The sequence below is a fragment of the Sebastes umbrosus genome, chromosome 12 (genome assembly GCF_015220745.1).
Source record: "Sebastes umbrosus isolate fSebUmb1 chromosome 12, fSebUmb1.pri, whole genome shotgun sequence".
Taxonomy (NCBI): Eukaryota; Metazoa; Chordata; class Actinopteri; order Perciformes; family Sebastidae; genus Sebastes; species Sebastes umbrosus.
Genome location: NC_051280.1, coordinates 17,957,049 through 17,971,786, shown reverse-complemented (window position 1 = coordinate 17,971,786; position 14,738 = coordinate 17,957,049). Strand labels below are relative to the sequence as shown.

Here is a 14,738-nt window from a genome sequence, read left to right as displayed (position 1 = left end):
GCCTCTTTCATCAGGCCTTGGTCGAGCAGAGAGCCTTCAGAAACAGCGTCCGTCTATGGAATTGTGTAAGTCTTTTTTTTTTGCCATACTTATATAACTTGTAAAGCCATACTTCCAGACATTAAAGGGATAATTTGGGTGTTTTGAAGTGTGTTTTTTTGAGGTACTTATACCTCAAACACCACCTGTTCATCAAGGCTAATGATCTCAGCTGACTCTTCCTACACATCACTCTTTTAATAGCTTTAATTTCTCCTCTGTGTTATTATTTAGTATGATTTTGTGTGCCCCCTTTGTAAAGCGTCCTTGGGTTTCTGAAAGGCGCTATATTAGTCCAATTTATTATGATTATTATTATTATTATAGTCGGTGTAAGACCTGCAGTAGATGACAGTGTGGAGAAACAGACAGAAGTAGTTAAAGGTTACCAGCTACAGGAGTAAAGTTATATACTGTTGTGGACTGGCAGCAAAACATATTTTATCACCTAAAAGAAAGGTTCACCTAAAAAACACTCGATATCTGTTTATGAGAGAGTGAAACTTACCTCTAGTGTTTGTGCAGCAGAAGACAGCAGACATAAGTTTCACTTTCATTTCCCTGGAAAGGTGCTGTCTCACGGTGAGATACAGAGGTGACAATATTCAGCATTGTCTTGCTTGGTAAATTACATAAATATTAAGCTGATTAATCAATAGTGCATTGATTAATCAGCTCATCATTTCACCATTCATTATTTGCCTGGTGCTCCTGATACAATCAGCACTGTTATGTTTCAATGAAACACATTTATTTAGCAATATGCTCCATGTAAATGAAATATGAAGTAAAAAAAATATTAAAGGTCTTAAAATGACTTTTTCTCACAGTATTAGATAATAACCACTGTCTTTTGCCCCACTCATTTAACACTTCTAAGCAGTATGTACACATTTAATAAATGTTTTATAATACATAACCAAGGCTGACTCCCACATGAAAACTGCACTATCTGCACTACCTGCAACCAGCTCTCCTAACCACTGGTGCACTTTAAACTTACTTTACACTACATCCCATAAACCATTTTATAGACTGCACATATTACATCTATTTATTGTACACTACATTTTATTATTGACGGACGGTACATGCTATGTCCATTCACTATGTTCATTCACTATGTCTATTCTGGATTTCTATTTATTGTTTTATAATCTTTTTGTACACCTGTACCTCTGTAGCTGCGCTTTGCTGCTTTGACACCTGAATTTCCCCCTGGGGATTAATAAAGATTCATCTTATCTTATCTTATCTTATAATAATGTATTTGTCAGCAGATAAGATAATTTAAGTGTTTATTAATGTAATTTGTCAACAACGATAACTCATCCTGTGAAGTATCCATAACTTGTGTATAAACAGATAATGCATGACAATAAAACACAGTTGTAATTTTATAAAAATGTATTTGTCTACATAAGACAAGTAATAATAGTTGAAAATACTGTACATTAAAGCTGGAGTTGGTAATCATTACATCCTGATAGCAATCAATAAATCAAATGCTCTGACAAAACAGAGAAAATAATCTGGTATCTGTGGCTTTCACAGGACTGTAATAGGCCTGTACGGGCCACAACTGGAGTCTTCCACTACCTGCTAACTTGACAGCTGTGAGTACTAACAATAGCCATGTTCGCTGTTCACGTTCATTATAATATGGTCATGATGATAATTTTGGGGAGTGGCTTTGGAGAGAGACCTGAACGGACGGACTGTCAGTGTTGCCGACTTGGCGACTTTCTCACTAGATATAGGGACTTTTGGAGATAGTGACACCGCATTGTGTTGATGACGCTTGCCTTCCCCTCCTTTTAGCCACCTGGGCCGCGTCGCTCCCAGCAGGATCAGAGGAAAGAGACCAGGAAAATCATCAGCAGCATGTCCCTCAGTGACGACGAGCAGTTCAGCATGGCTGAGAAGGCCTGGAAGCCAACGGCGAAGAAGTCCAGAATCCGCTTCATGCTACAAGACGTCTTGAACCTCAGAAAGGTAAATACGAATGAATCCATAACCGGATAGTGCAATAACAAGCATTTATGGTGGTGACTAAAGCTAAGAAATAATCCTGAATGAGCAAAATTATTTTATACTGTGTGTGAAATAATTCATGGAGATTTTGAGTCTTGTAGGAACCATGAATGTCGACAGGTGTTGGAGCAGTTACAGACTTGTTTTATAACCATCTTCCACTCAGGCCGACCCGGCCCCTGTTGCTCCACCTGAACCTCCCGCTGAGGTTGTAGATGAGACCTGGGAGGAGCAAGAGGACAAGCAGAATGCAGTACCTAAAGCCACACCTGAGCCAACTGATCAGAAATACCAGTACAAAGAAGGTAGGTTGTGACTAAGATTCTCCAGAGATGGCACTGTTGAAGTTTTTTTTTGTGTGTAGTTGTACGGTAGCTGCTGTTTTGATGTACATGTGTAGATATGTTTTTCCATGCACACATGCACCCTAAAGTTAAAAACAAAAAAGAGGTGCATCAAAAAAACGAGGGCACAGTCAAATGTATTTCTTTTTTTAATGTTAATGCAACACATATAATATTTCTTGTACATCTCTCAGAACAATGGAAGCCGATAGACCCAGAAGACAAGAAGCGGTACGACAGGGAGTTCCTCCTGGGCTTCCAGTTCATCAGCGTCAGTATGAACAAACCTGATGGCCTGCCGACCATCAGTGGCGTGGTCCTGGACAAGGTAGGGGACGTTTTACATCATTTTGCTGTGGAGTGCGATAATAATGTCATTCATATGTGACATTAATAACAAATAAGTGGATATTGAAATAGAAGCTGCATGGAAGTATTTTACTTAAATTTGACCTCATTGGGGTGACCTCTAGCTCGCCCGCTAGAGCGTGCGCCCCATGTAGGCTGAGTCCTTGGCAGTGGCCCAGGTTTGTTTCCGACCCACAGCCCTTAGCTGCGTGTCATCCCCTCTCTCCCCCCTTTCCTGTCATTCTCCAGCTGTATTAACAAAGGCAATAAAAGCCCTAAAAAATCTTTTGACCTCATGAGCACAATTGTTTTTTTTAATATATCATGGTGATATAATGGAGAATGAGGAAACTTGACGTTCATCTTGTCTTGTCAGTGTTTTGTATTTTTGTGTGGACACCTAAGGTCATTTTTCCTTTCTTTAACTTCAGGCAAACAAGACTCCAATGCGGCCTCCTGACCCAGCTCGAATGATGAATGTTGGTCCTGATTTTACTCCCTCGTATTTGGGGAACCTTGGGAGCAGATCAGTGGGAGGACCACGAGGCCCGGTGAGTGAATTTGTCTCTTCCCTTTTTTGGGGTGGTTTCTAATGAAAGGAAATTCTTGTCCCTTTCGATTACAGCATGATTCCATGTATTTGTTTTGTTGTATAAGGTTTTCTTTTCTAACTTTTCTAAATATGCAACCTGGGCTACGTCGCTCCCAGCAGGGTCAGAGGAAAGAGCCCAGGAAAATCATCCTCAGCAGCATGTCCCTCGGTGACGACGTGCAGCTCAACAAGGCTGAGAAGGCCTGGAAGCCCGCGGCGAAAAAGTCCACTCGAGAACGCGCCACAGAGGAAGACGAAGACGACGATCCCGAACAGGTCAAGACTCAAGAGCTGTTCATTCGTCTGCACAGTATCCTCGACAAGCTGACCCCTCAGAAGTTTCTGGAGCTGATGAGACAAGTGATGGATCTGACGATAGACACAGAGGAGAGGCTGAAGGGAACCGTTGAGCTCATCTTTGAGAAGGCCATCTCAGAGCCTAACTCCTCTATGGTCTACGCCAACATGTGCCGCTGCCTTATGGGGGTAAGTCTTGTGATTTTATCCAGATCTTTTCATTTACTCCAATGATGACTTCTGTTTTGTGCCACGTGTCTGGGCCACAGAATGTTCATGATGGACCTGATGAAGCACACTTTAATCACTCTTCATTTTCTGTTTAACGTTTTTATAATCAAACTTTTAACCCATATGATTATCAGCGAAATGAAAAATGTATATTCAATAACAATGTTTAATGATACTCAATGGTTTCCTTCTTCAGTTGAAAGTCCCCACCTCAGACAAGCCAGGAGTTTTTGTGAACTTCCGCAAACTGCTGCTCAACTGCAAGATTGAGTTTGAGAAGGAACAGGATGATGATGAAATCTTTGAGAAAAAGCAAAAAGAAATAGAGGCTGCCAAAGAAGTAAGAAATGTGATCTTTTACCATCATTGTCACAACCACCATAGTGTTGTCTCCACTTCCTCCCACTGTACCGAAGAGTAAAGAATTAAAGAAACAAACTCTGGTGCTTTTTTGACAACAGCCGCTAGATGGCACTGTGGTAGCGCTTCTGCCATTTTGGACTGAAAATGCCAATTTCAGCCATGGATATAGAACGAGGCGTCTATAAATCAGTGGATCTTTTTTTTTTTTAGGTAAATCAACTTCCCAGTACGAACACTTAAATAGCCCTCATTTAAATCATTATGTCATAAAAGTTTTAAAATTCACAAGTAGCCAAAAGAGTTATTTTCCTCGGCATAATGAACGTGCATCAGACCCACAGGACTGCACCGCCCTGCATGCTCATATGACACATCCGGCTCTGCCAGCTTCCTGCTATCTGTATGCGGCTGTAATAATGCATATATTGGCAGTAATTCATCACTTTCATTATCTGATAATTCACCCGTGGGTTGTATGCTGTAAGCCTATATCGTGGTGGATGTGTTAGTATTATTAGTTTATTGTGCTAGTAGCATGACATTAACAGAATTTGATCCATCCCAGCTGATATTAGGCGAAGGCAGGGTACACCCTGGACAGGTCGCCAGACTATCACAGGGCTGACACATAGAGACAGACAACCATTCACGCTCACATTCACACCTACGGGCAATTTAGAGTCAACAATTAACCTAACCTGCATGTCTTTGGACTGAATCCGGAGAAAACCCACACTAACACGGGGAGAACATGCAAACTCCACACAGAAGGGCCCCAAGCCGGGTTTGAACCACAGAATTTAATGTACAGGCTATTTACTAACATAGGGCAAAAGCACAGGGCACAACCTCTTATGCATCCATGGTCTGTGGTCTATTGTACATCAATTTTGGAGGAGATTGAGATTGCTCTCAAAACCTGTGTGCTGGATTTGTCTAACTTCCATTTATGTCCATCACTCACTTTATGCTCCTCTGGGAAGCGGCCGGGCAAAAAAGTTTAATAAATAAATAAGTAAGTAAATAGATATAATAATATGCATATTTGCCATTTCGGTAGAGACATTATAATATGACAATAGAATAGAAATAATTTTGTTTTACTTTTGTACGGCACTTCTACTTTTGTACTGCCATCTTGAAATTTTGACATCATTTGGAGCCAGAGTCTGCACAGTAGTGATCGGGTGGTGGTGTCGAGGTCCCGCCCACACACCCGCCCAAACCAATCGCAAGCCGAGCACGGCCACAGCTTGTTAGCGAGAGAGAATCACAGCTGCCAATCATGACGTCTCATCTCCTTTTTATAGCATCAAATAACTAATTAAAACCAAAATTATCAGAAAAATTAACACTTGGACATACATCAGCGTGATAAGAACTACCTGAAATGACAGAAACCATCTTTGGGAAAAATGTATTTGACATGTTCTTTGACTTTTTAGTTTGACCCATGTTCCATCCACTAACATCGAGCTATACTGCAACCAGCCACTAGGGGGCGATCACGATGTTTTGGCTTCACTTTTGGGGAGCTGTCATGTCGTCCATCTTTATATACAGTCTATGGTTTAGACTAAACTGATGATTTTACCCCCACTGCCCTCAGGGAGAGGAGCGTGAGCACTTGAGGGGGGAGCTGCAGGAGTCCAGAGACCAGGCCCAACGCCGTTCACTGGGTAACATAAAGTTCATTGGCGAGCTCTTCAAGCTGAAGATGCTGACAAAGGTCATCATGCACGACTGTGTAGTGAAACTACTGAAGAATCATAATGAAGAGTCTCTGGAGTGTCTCTGCATGCTGCTCTCCACAATTGGTAAAGATCTGGACTTTGAGAAGGCCAAGGTAAGTAAAGCATGAACACACAAACATTTACACACTTTTTTGTAGCCATGACTCATAAAAAAAAAAAAATTCTGTGTCCGTCAGCCTCGCATGGATCAGTATTTCAACCAGATGGGCAAGATCATCAGAGAGAAAAAGACCTCGTCCAAAATCCGCTTAATGCTACGAGACATCTTGGACCTCAGATATGTAAATATTAATTAATCCATAACAGAATATTGCAATAACAAGCATTTACTGTGGTGACTAATACTAAGAAATATTCCTTTTCTTTATTGAATTTTTTATATACTTCAACAAACTTTATTTACAATATATACATACAGTATGTGTATTTTAAGCCTGTTTAAGGATGTTTTTTTTTTAATTCATTGCAAGACAAAAAACACTACACTAACAGAACAACAAGAGGACGACAAGAAAAGTGAATACAGGCCAGTTAACAACATTTTGTCAGGGGATAAGAGAACAAGATGATGTTGGTGGGTGTGGGTGTGTTCTAGACAGTCGGTCTGGGGTGGAGTCCATAGGGTGGATGTATGGAGAGAAATAAAAAAACGAATGTGGTGAAATATGGGAAAACATAATAAATAAATGAATAAAAGAGCATACAACATACATTTTATCATATATAGGGCTGTCCCGAATACCATTTTTTGGTCTTTGAAGCTTCGGTGAGAAATAATCAAAGCTTCGGGACAGCGCAGCTACCACACTACTGAACACACACGCAAAAAAAGATTTCATGTCAGAGGAGAGATGTTTGTTTGGATCAGTAGTCGAGCAGATGGAAGCCACCGTCTTGGATCTCTCACTGTCTCGTGAGAGTTGCCTTCACAGTGGCATCACTGATAAGAAATATTCCTGAATGAGCAACATTTTTTTATACTGTGTGTGAAGTAATCCACAGGTATTATGAGTTGCATGTGAACCATGAATGTAGACATTAACAACAGGTGTTAGAACAGTTACAGACTGTTTTTATAACCATCGTCCATCTCTGATCTACAGAATAACTGGGTGCCTCATAGAGGAGACCAGGGTCCTAAAACAATCGACCAGATCCACAAGGAGGCAGAGTGTCCTCAAGTTGCTGAGGATGAAGACGACAACAAGTTTGTGACTGAGCAGGTATTTATCATGAGTATCTATTATATACTGTAGAAATAAAGATATTTAATTGCTGACACAAATGCAGTCCTCATGCCAATACCCACTTACCCCTCATGCCCTGTGTTGTGTTTTGGTTGTTTAAAAAAATAAAGAATTAAAAGCAAACAACTTATAAGAGGGTCTTCATTTTTCTTTGTTTGTTACGTAATTTAGAAAGTGGAGTTCACCACAGGAGAGGAGACGGAGTCAAAGGAAGTGGATGAGAAGAAGGTCCTCACTGGAGAGGAGCTCAGCAAACAGCTGGACAGACTCATCCAGGACAAAGCCAACAACGAGCGCATCAGAGACTGGGCTGAGGTGAGTTAAACGTACTGGTGATGTAGCTCATGTTTTACTTAAGACTTTAGTATTCCATGTGGTTTTTTATTCAATATAAAAGTTGCATGAGTCATTTATGTTTCCTCTGTTCAACTTTCTTTTTTCAGGCTAACTTGGACGAGCAGCAAACTGCTTCCAACCAGTTCGTACGAGCACTGATGACGTCAGTGTGTCAGTCTGCCATCATATGTAAGTATGACTAACGCAGTATGTAAAAGTAACGGCTGTTTGTTTTTGGCTGAAATGATCCTATGTCTTTGTTTGTTAGACACCACTGTTAGTCTTTCCATCTGACAGCGGCGGCATGAATTCTCCATGTTTAAAATGTTTCAGTATTACTGATATATCGATGTTCTGATTGTTGAATCGCAAATCACAATATGTGATTTAGTTTAGCAGGCCTGTAAAGTAAACATTTTTCATGGCATACAAGAAGTTTTATCTCCGTTGATAAGTTTGTCTCTCCTTGTTTCAGGTGACAACTCGTACAGGGTGGATGCACAGCAGATCAGCCGGAGAGCCAGTCTGCTGCAGAGATACCTGTCTGATGAGCAGAAGGAGCTGCAGGCCCTCTACGCCCTCCAGGCTCTGATTGTGCACATGGAGCAGCCAGTGAGTGAGTATTCATCCACCTGTAGAGTCATCAGTAACAAATACCAAACTGTAGCCCTGTAAAAAAATATGCTTAAGTTGTTTGAGCTCATACCTTTCAGGTTTTGACTGTTATTGAGGTTAATTCAAAATGCAAATATTGCCATCATTGAGCCCATAGTTTGAGGTGGTATTAAAAATCGAACTATGAAGCGAGGAACCTCTGTCTGTCTGTGTGTTATTTGCATATCTCGAGAACCGCTCATCCGATCTACTTCACTTGGAGGGTGTATTGCTGGGGACCCAGGGGAGTGCTTTTTTTAATTTAGTGCAATTTGGACACGCAACACGTTTCATTTTATTAAACTTGTGTGAAATTGATGTATTACATAAAGAAATCCCAAAATTTAACAAAAATGTAGCATCTATGGCATGAACACTACTATCTGCCCACAATCCCTCAATCCCACAATCCCACAATACAATGCTTCGCATTTGTTGGATATAACACCACATCTATGCAAAATAATGTGACGTGACGAGGGAAAAGTCTAAATTTTATGATGCCGATGAAAACGGGACAAACAACAGCCTCAAAAATGTTACAGTAACACCAACACCAATCTTTTTTTCTCCTCTGTAGCCAACTGTTTTTCTTTACCAATGCCAGATCAGTATTAACCTCTGTATCCTGTCTCTACAGACCTTCTGCGGATGTTCTTTGACGCCTTGTACGACGAGGACGTTATTAAAGAGGAGGCCTTTTACAAATGGGAAACCAGCAAAGACCCTGCGGAGCAAACAGGCAAAGGTGTGGCCTTGAAATCAGTCACCGCCTTCTTCACCTGGCTCCGCGAGGCCGAGGAGGAGTCTGACAAGGAGTAAAAGACTGAACTGAAAGCTGCCGCCCCCCTTTGGCAAGGCGGGGGCTCTGCAGGCGGCTGCAGAGAGTCATGGACAATATTGCCAGAGAGGCAGACTCAAATCAATCCTCAATGAGGATAAATCTTTATTATTTTTTTCTTTTCTTTGAGGGATGGACTCAGAAAACAATCATTTCTCTCTACCCTCCCTCTCTTGCTTCCTCATTATTTCCCCACCTGCTTGTCACAGCAAGTGTCCTCATCAAATAAACTTGAAAACTGATTCAGCAGGATTGCTTGTTAACGAGGTGTGAAGTATCCCACATCACTACGAAACTCTTTTTCTCACAATAATACAAACCAACAGGCTGCTTTTTTATGGTTCTAGATAATTCTAATGCCTAACATCCTATCTGATCTGCAAGAATAAACAGCAGGGGCGTGTGGTGTAGTGGGTTCCCTGATACGTGGGTATCGTCATGCCATAATGTGTGTTCAATCCAAACTCAACTCTTATGTCTTTGTCCCTTACTGGAGTGTGCAGCATGACTGAAGTGTGTTTCTATTAATGATACAGTGGCCGAAACGTCGATAGACAAATGTACATGAACTAATCTTAATTTGATGGATGGAGTTTTTAAAGCAAAGGTTGTCTATTTTCTCTTCCTGTTTCCCATCATGAACTTAGAGGACAAGGAGAAACATGGAGGACCGGTGTTGACCTTTGACCTTGACTACTAGGGGATGGTCTTAATGCTTCCTCTAAGCCATCCTCTTCCATCCCCAGTAGTGAGCCACACTGACTGACTCTTCATCTTTACCTCTTCTATACTTAACCCTGAGCTGTCGTAGAGGACACTTAATGACCCAATCACCGTTAAAACTTGAAATCTACAGAAAATTGACTTGATGAAAAATATATAAACTTTAAAAAAAAAACAACACAGAAATGATCCGAAAGCCTTTTCTACTTAAAGTGGAAACTTATTTCAGGAGCGTTCTGTAAATATATAATAATAATAATTAAAAAAAACTTTTTTTTTTTTCAGTTTTATTTTTCAGAAACGATAAATTGCTGATGTAATTGCAGTGTATCCTTTTCCAACAGAAGCAACAGTTGTCCAGATGCAGAGAGGTGCTTTAGATAATCCATTGATTATTAGTTGTATTGGAATTTTGTAAATATTTTTTTTGCTTTCTTTATTTAAGAAATTATTGCTTCTTTTGCATCGGAAACTGGAAAGATGAGGTAACGGAGCATTGCAAATAAAGGACTTATTAAGTTGCTGAACGGAGTTTTGCATAAGTCTGTCTGAAACATGTCGAATTCCCCAGAGATTTTATGGTTATGTGTGGTTATGGTTGAACAGAGACGCTCCAAATTGACTGACCTTATTAAGGGGACTAGTTATCAGCCATGATGTCACCAATCAACATTAAATCGTCATGGTCATAAAAATTCGGTGTTTCTGTTATCAGTTTAATTCATTCCGTCAACACGGACTCGACACGCTCTCCGGTCCTATTACCTTTACATTAAAATAACTCCAATTAGTTACATGCAGTGAAAGAGATTTTTAATTTTGGGAAAAGTAGGTATTAAAGTGGGAGAGAAAAAGTCGGATTGGTGCCTCTGTGTAGGTTTTATCATGGCTGGATTAACAAAAAAATGGTCTACTTACCCTCCACTGACCCTTCATTTTCCCACTGAACGTATACGCTCGGTCGGCTTCAAACACCATGTATGTGGGTGTGTCCTTTGCTATCTCAAGAACCGATCTTCCGATCGAGTTCATATTTGGCAGGTGTATTGCTGGGGACCCAAGGGAGTGCTTTGTTGAATTTGGAGCAATTTGGACACGAAACCCCTTCAATATTCATAAACTTTGAAGCGGGCACTGCAGGCAGTTCACTTTAGCTGCAGGATGTAGGCTGCTAACGCCACATTACAACCAAACTTTTCTTCACTTCCCTGGAGCACGAGCGGATAGCATACAGGAACAGCGCCGCTCTGCCATTGCAACTCATTGTGTTAGTTTTTTGCCGTATACTAACTTAAAGTAAATACGGTTTTAACCATCGTTTTGTTAGCTAACCTTCGTTGCTCTGCACTGCGCTCATACTGCAGATACCGTTGATAACGTAGTTATTAATCAAAATTCTGTTACAGTAATGCCTATTTCTCGCCTCAAATGTTTTCAGAAACATCTTGTAGTGTTCTGTTTAGCTGTAAAATGAGAAGTTTGTGACCATGCAACCATGTTGGAAATCTCTTGAAGGAATGCCAAGTACCGGTCAGATGACCGGAGCACAGCCAATAGGAACGCTCTCTCACTGAAATTACCTGTGATTGGTCAAAGTCTGCCGTCACGGGTTCGATTTTTAGCATGAAAACAGAGCCATGAGGAGGTGCAGAAGGTGAGTTATCTCTTAGAGCACTTGAATAACAATATTCTGAAAGATTATTTTGTAATTTTTGCCCAATGATGGCAAAAAATTCTGCCTACTGAAGCATTAAAACTTACTAAAGTGGCATATCAACAGCTTTTAACCTGGCTCAAAATTTGTCAAGACTGGGCCAGGCCGGGTTCATGGCACCCCACGACCAGCGGCTCTTTCACATCTCCAAAAACGTTGCAGCAAATTTCCAAACGGCCGTTATTTGGATCAATTCCATTCAATTCAATTCAAACTTTATTGCAGACTCAAGGTCCAGATAAGAAAAAAGAAAAAAATCAACAACAATACATTACAATACAGGAAGCACTATTAAAAGTCATGATTAAAATATATTAAAAATATTAATATTAATATAAATATATACATACATCAATGCCTTACATATAAAGAACTATTCCAGTGCCTCCACAGCTGTGATTGGTACCGTGTAGTGCTACATCTGATGTTAGACAACCGCAAGATTATGTCATTCTCAGAGTGATTAAGCGGGCATATATATTTGTACATGAGCTTTCTTAAGACCGTTTGAAAAGTATTTATGCCTGCAGACACAAACATTTCACGTCCACTGGAACATCTAGGTCTTTTTAGTAATATTACATATAACATTGCATCATTATATTCAACCTGAAGTCTCTGTAAGCTCGCTTTTTTTATAGTTTGACCACAAATGGGCTGTATACAGTGGTGTACAATATGCGCTGAGCAGAGACATCTTCACTCTATCTCAGGGGTCAGCAACCTTTACTATCAAAGGATTCATTTTAGGCAAAAAAAAACAATCTGTCTGGAGCCGCAAAACATTTGAGCACGAGTACGACAAAGTATTAGGGACCACATTGAGGGAAAAAAATAGGAGATTTCCAGAAAAAAGTCGAAACTTTATGCAAAAAAAAGTTGTAATATTACGAGAATAAAGTCATAACCTTTTCAAAATCTCAGATTTATTTTTTTTTCCTCGATGTGCCCCTAATACTCCGTCGTACCATCGTACCATAGACCTACAACAATGATAAATAAAAATTAAAATGTATACAAAAACAGTTATTCATTTCCATTTTTATAAATCCACAGAGAGCCGCATGTGGCTCCGGGGCTGCAGGTTGCTGACCCCTGACCTATCTGAAAACATACTAAACTTCCGTGAGAGAATGTTTACTAAACTGACCACATATCGGGAATTTAAATGGCCATTTTTCTCGCATGGAAACATATTAAAACTTAACAAAGTGACATGTTAACAGCTTTTAGCCTGGCTGAAAATCTCATATCACTGACGTCTGGTGTTATGTTAAAGTCTGTCCCCCCATAGACTGTATGCACAGATGAACAGTTAACACCAACTGAAAACAGTTGTAAATTTGTGAACCTTGTTTGATAGCTCAGGGCTTTTGCCCTTTTCTATCCAGAGCCAATCAATTGGAGGGAGGAGAGAGGAGATGGAGGAGGAGCCCAGTTGGTGTTGAAGCAGCACGGCCCATGCCCGGCCAGTTGAGGAGTTTTTTTTTTTTTTCCTTTTCTTTCCCTTTGTTTCCCTTATATATATATATATATATATATATATATATATATAAATATATATATTTATTATTATTATTTTCTTCTTCTTCTTTTTCCTCATAACAAAATAAAATAAAATGAAATATGGATAAAACTAAATTTAGAGAAAAAATAAAAGTAAATAAATAAAATAAAAATGAATTAATGAAAAATAAATAGATAAAAAAACAACAACAAAGAAATGAAGAAAACTTAAAAAAAAAAGCCAACATAACTGGGCAAGATCAATATCATGTGACTGTGTACAGCGTGTGCGCTTGAGAGGAGTAGGGGTGGCTGGCTGTCAAGTAAGGGTGCAAATCAAATTAAGGCTAAAAGATTAAAAAGAATAAGATAAAATAAAGTAAAATAAATATAAATAGGTAGATAGATAGAAGTAAAAGAATGATGGCTAAAAGGATGGTGTTTAATAGGGTGATGGATAAAAAGATGATGTTTTAAAAGAGAATGATGGATAGAAAAGGATGATGTGGTTGTATGTGGTGTGTGGACTATAACTGGAGTTCAATGTAATCATTCATTCATTCATTCATGGTTTATTTAATAGGACCAATACAATGTACATAGACAACTTAAAAACAGCTATTTGATGCCAGTAACATAGTGCTTATAGCGGATGCTAATTTGCAAACACCTGTCCCTAGAAGGACTTTTTGTGAAAATAAGAGATTAAAACAGGAATGGGTACAATAAATAAATAAATACAATAAAGCACACATTTAAAAACATTACATGAAGAACTAGACATGAGTACAGGTTTGTCGCTGAATTAAACAGGATTTGGTTGCTCTCTTAAAGGTGGTAAAGTTTGCAGCAGATTTCAAGTGATCAGGTAGCGAGTTCAAAGACTTCGCTCCTTTCACAGAAAAAGCTGATTGAGCAAAAGATGCTCTGCAGAATTGAACTTTACAATTGCCACTTGAAGCTCCTCTGGTGGATCTGCTACAGCTCTGTAGTGTCATGATGTATTTGCAGAAAGGCAGAGGAGCAAGTCCGTTCAAACATTTAAACGCAAGCTTTACATAATGAAAATCAATAAAGTTTGCAAAACGTAACATCTTGTATTTACTCAAAATGCGGCAATGATGGTACCTTATTTGCTTTTTGTCCAAGATTTTCAGGGCCCTATTGTAAACACACTCTATGGGTTTTACTACGGACTGGTTGGCCTGGGACCAGGCAGCCAAACCTTAGGACAGATGTGAGAAAATCATTGAATTCAGAAACAGCAAGGCACAGTCACATGTCAAGCAATTTCTTATCATCCTAAAACAGCTAAGGTTAGCCTTTATCATTTTACAAATCTTTTTAGCATGACTTTTAAAGTTTAACTGAGAATCTAAAATTATCCCTAAATACTTGACCTCTGTTACCTGTTCAATGTGCTCACCTTTAATTCTAACATTCAAGGATGGTGTTGCAGGTAGCTTCTTAACCCTCCTATTGTCTTCCCGTCGACCATGCAACTTTTGTCTTCCCTGGTCAAAACTGACCCGGTCTGGTTTGACTGTTTATAAAGCATACAGTATAAACTATCACCCAATTCTGTGTTACACCTTTTTGGCCAACTTCATTCCTAATTAATAAGTTTTACACTTTTTTGGGGGGAAATTAAGGTTAATAAACCTAATTTCCGTGAAATTATACCTATTTTTTTTAGTAAAACAAAAAGCAGATAT

The 14,738-nt window shown here is 39.5% G+C and overlaps 1 protein-coding gene, 1 long non-coding RNA gene and 1 other non-coding gene across 3 annotated transcripts; all 3 read left to right on the top strand.

Moving 5' to 3' along the window:
• Positions 1-15: 15 nt before the first annotated feature.
• Positions 16-1,989, top strand: LOC119499037. The gene is made up of 3 exons (XR_005209232.1): positions 16-65; positions 1,594-1,655; positions 1,861-1,989. It is a non-coding gene; the product is annotated as an uncharacterized LOC119499037 (long non-coding RNA).
• Positions 1,990-2,004: 15 nt separating this feature from the next.
• On the top strand, positions 2,005-10,330 carry wu:fb16f03 (eukaryotic translation initiation factor 4 gamma 1). The gene is made up of 6 exons (XM_037788370.1): positions 2,005-2,034; positions 7,106-7,225; positions 7,421-7,564; positions 7,693-7,774; positions 8,061-8,201; positions 8,880-10,330. Exons 1-6 carry the CDS (start codon positions 2,005-2,007, stop codon positions 9,059-9,061), a joined length of 699 nt encoding a protein of 232 aa, XP_037644298.1. The 3' UTR covers positions 9,062-10,330.
• Positions 3,880-3,948, top strand: LOC119499487. The gene has a single exon (XR_005209410.1). It is a non-coding gene; the product is annotated as a small nucleolar RNA SNORD66 (small nucleolar RNA).
• Positions 10,331-14,738: the final 4,408 nt, after the last annotated feature.

Bases quoted from the DNA above. Each gene is read 5' to 3' on its own strand.
- wu:fb16f03 (XM_037788370.1), top strand. From the start codon at position 2,005: ATGCTACAAGACGTCTTGAACCTCAGAAAG. The intron at 7,565-7,692 runs GTGAGTTAAACG...TTCTTTTTTCAG, and splicing joins GCATCAGAGACTGGGCTGAG to GCTAACTTGGACGAGCAGCA. The intron at 8,202-8,879 runs GTGAGTATTCAT...CTGTCTCTACAG, and splicing joins GCACATGGAGCAGCCAGTGA to ACCTTCTGCGGATGTTCTTT.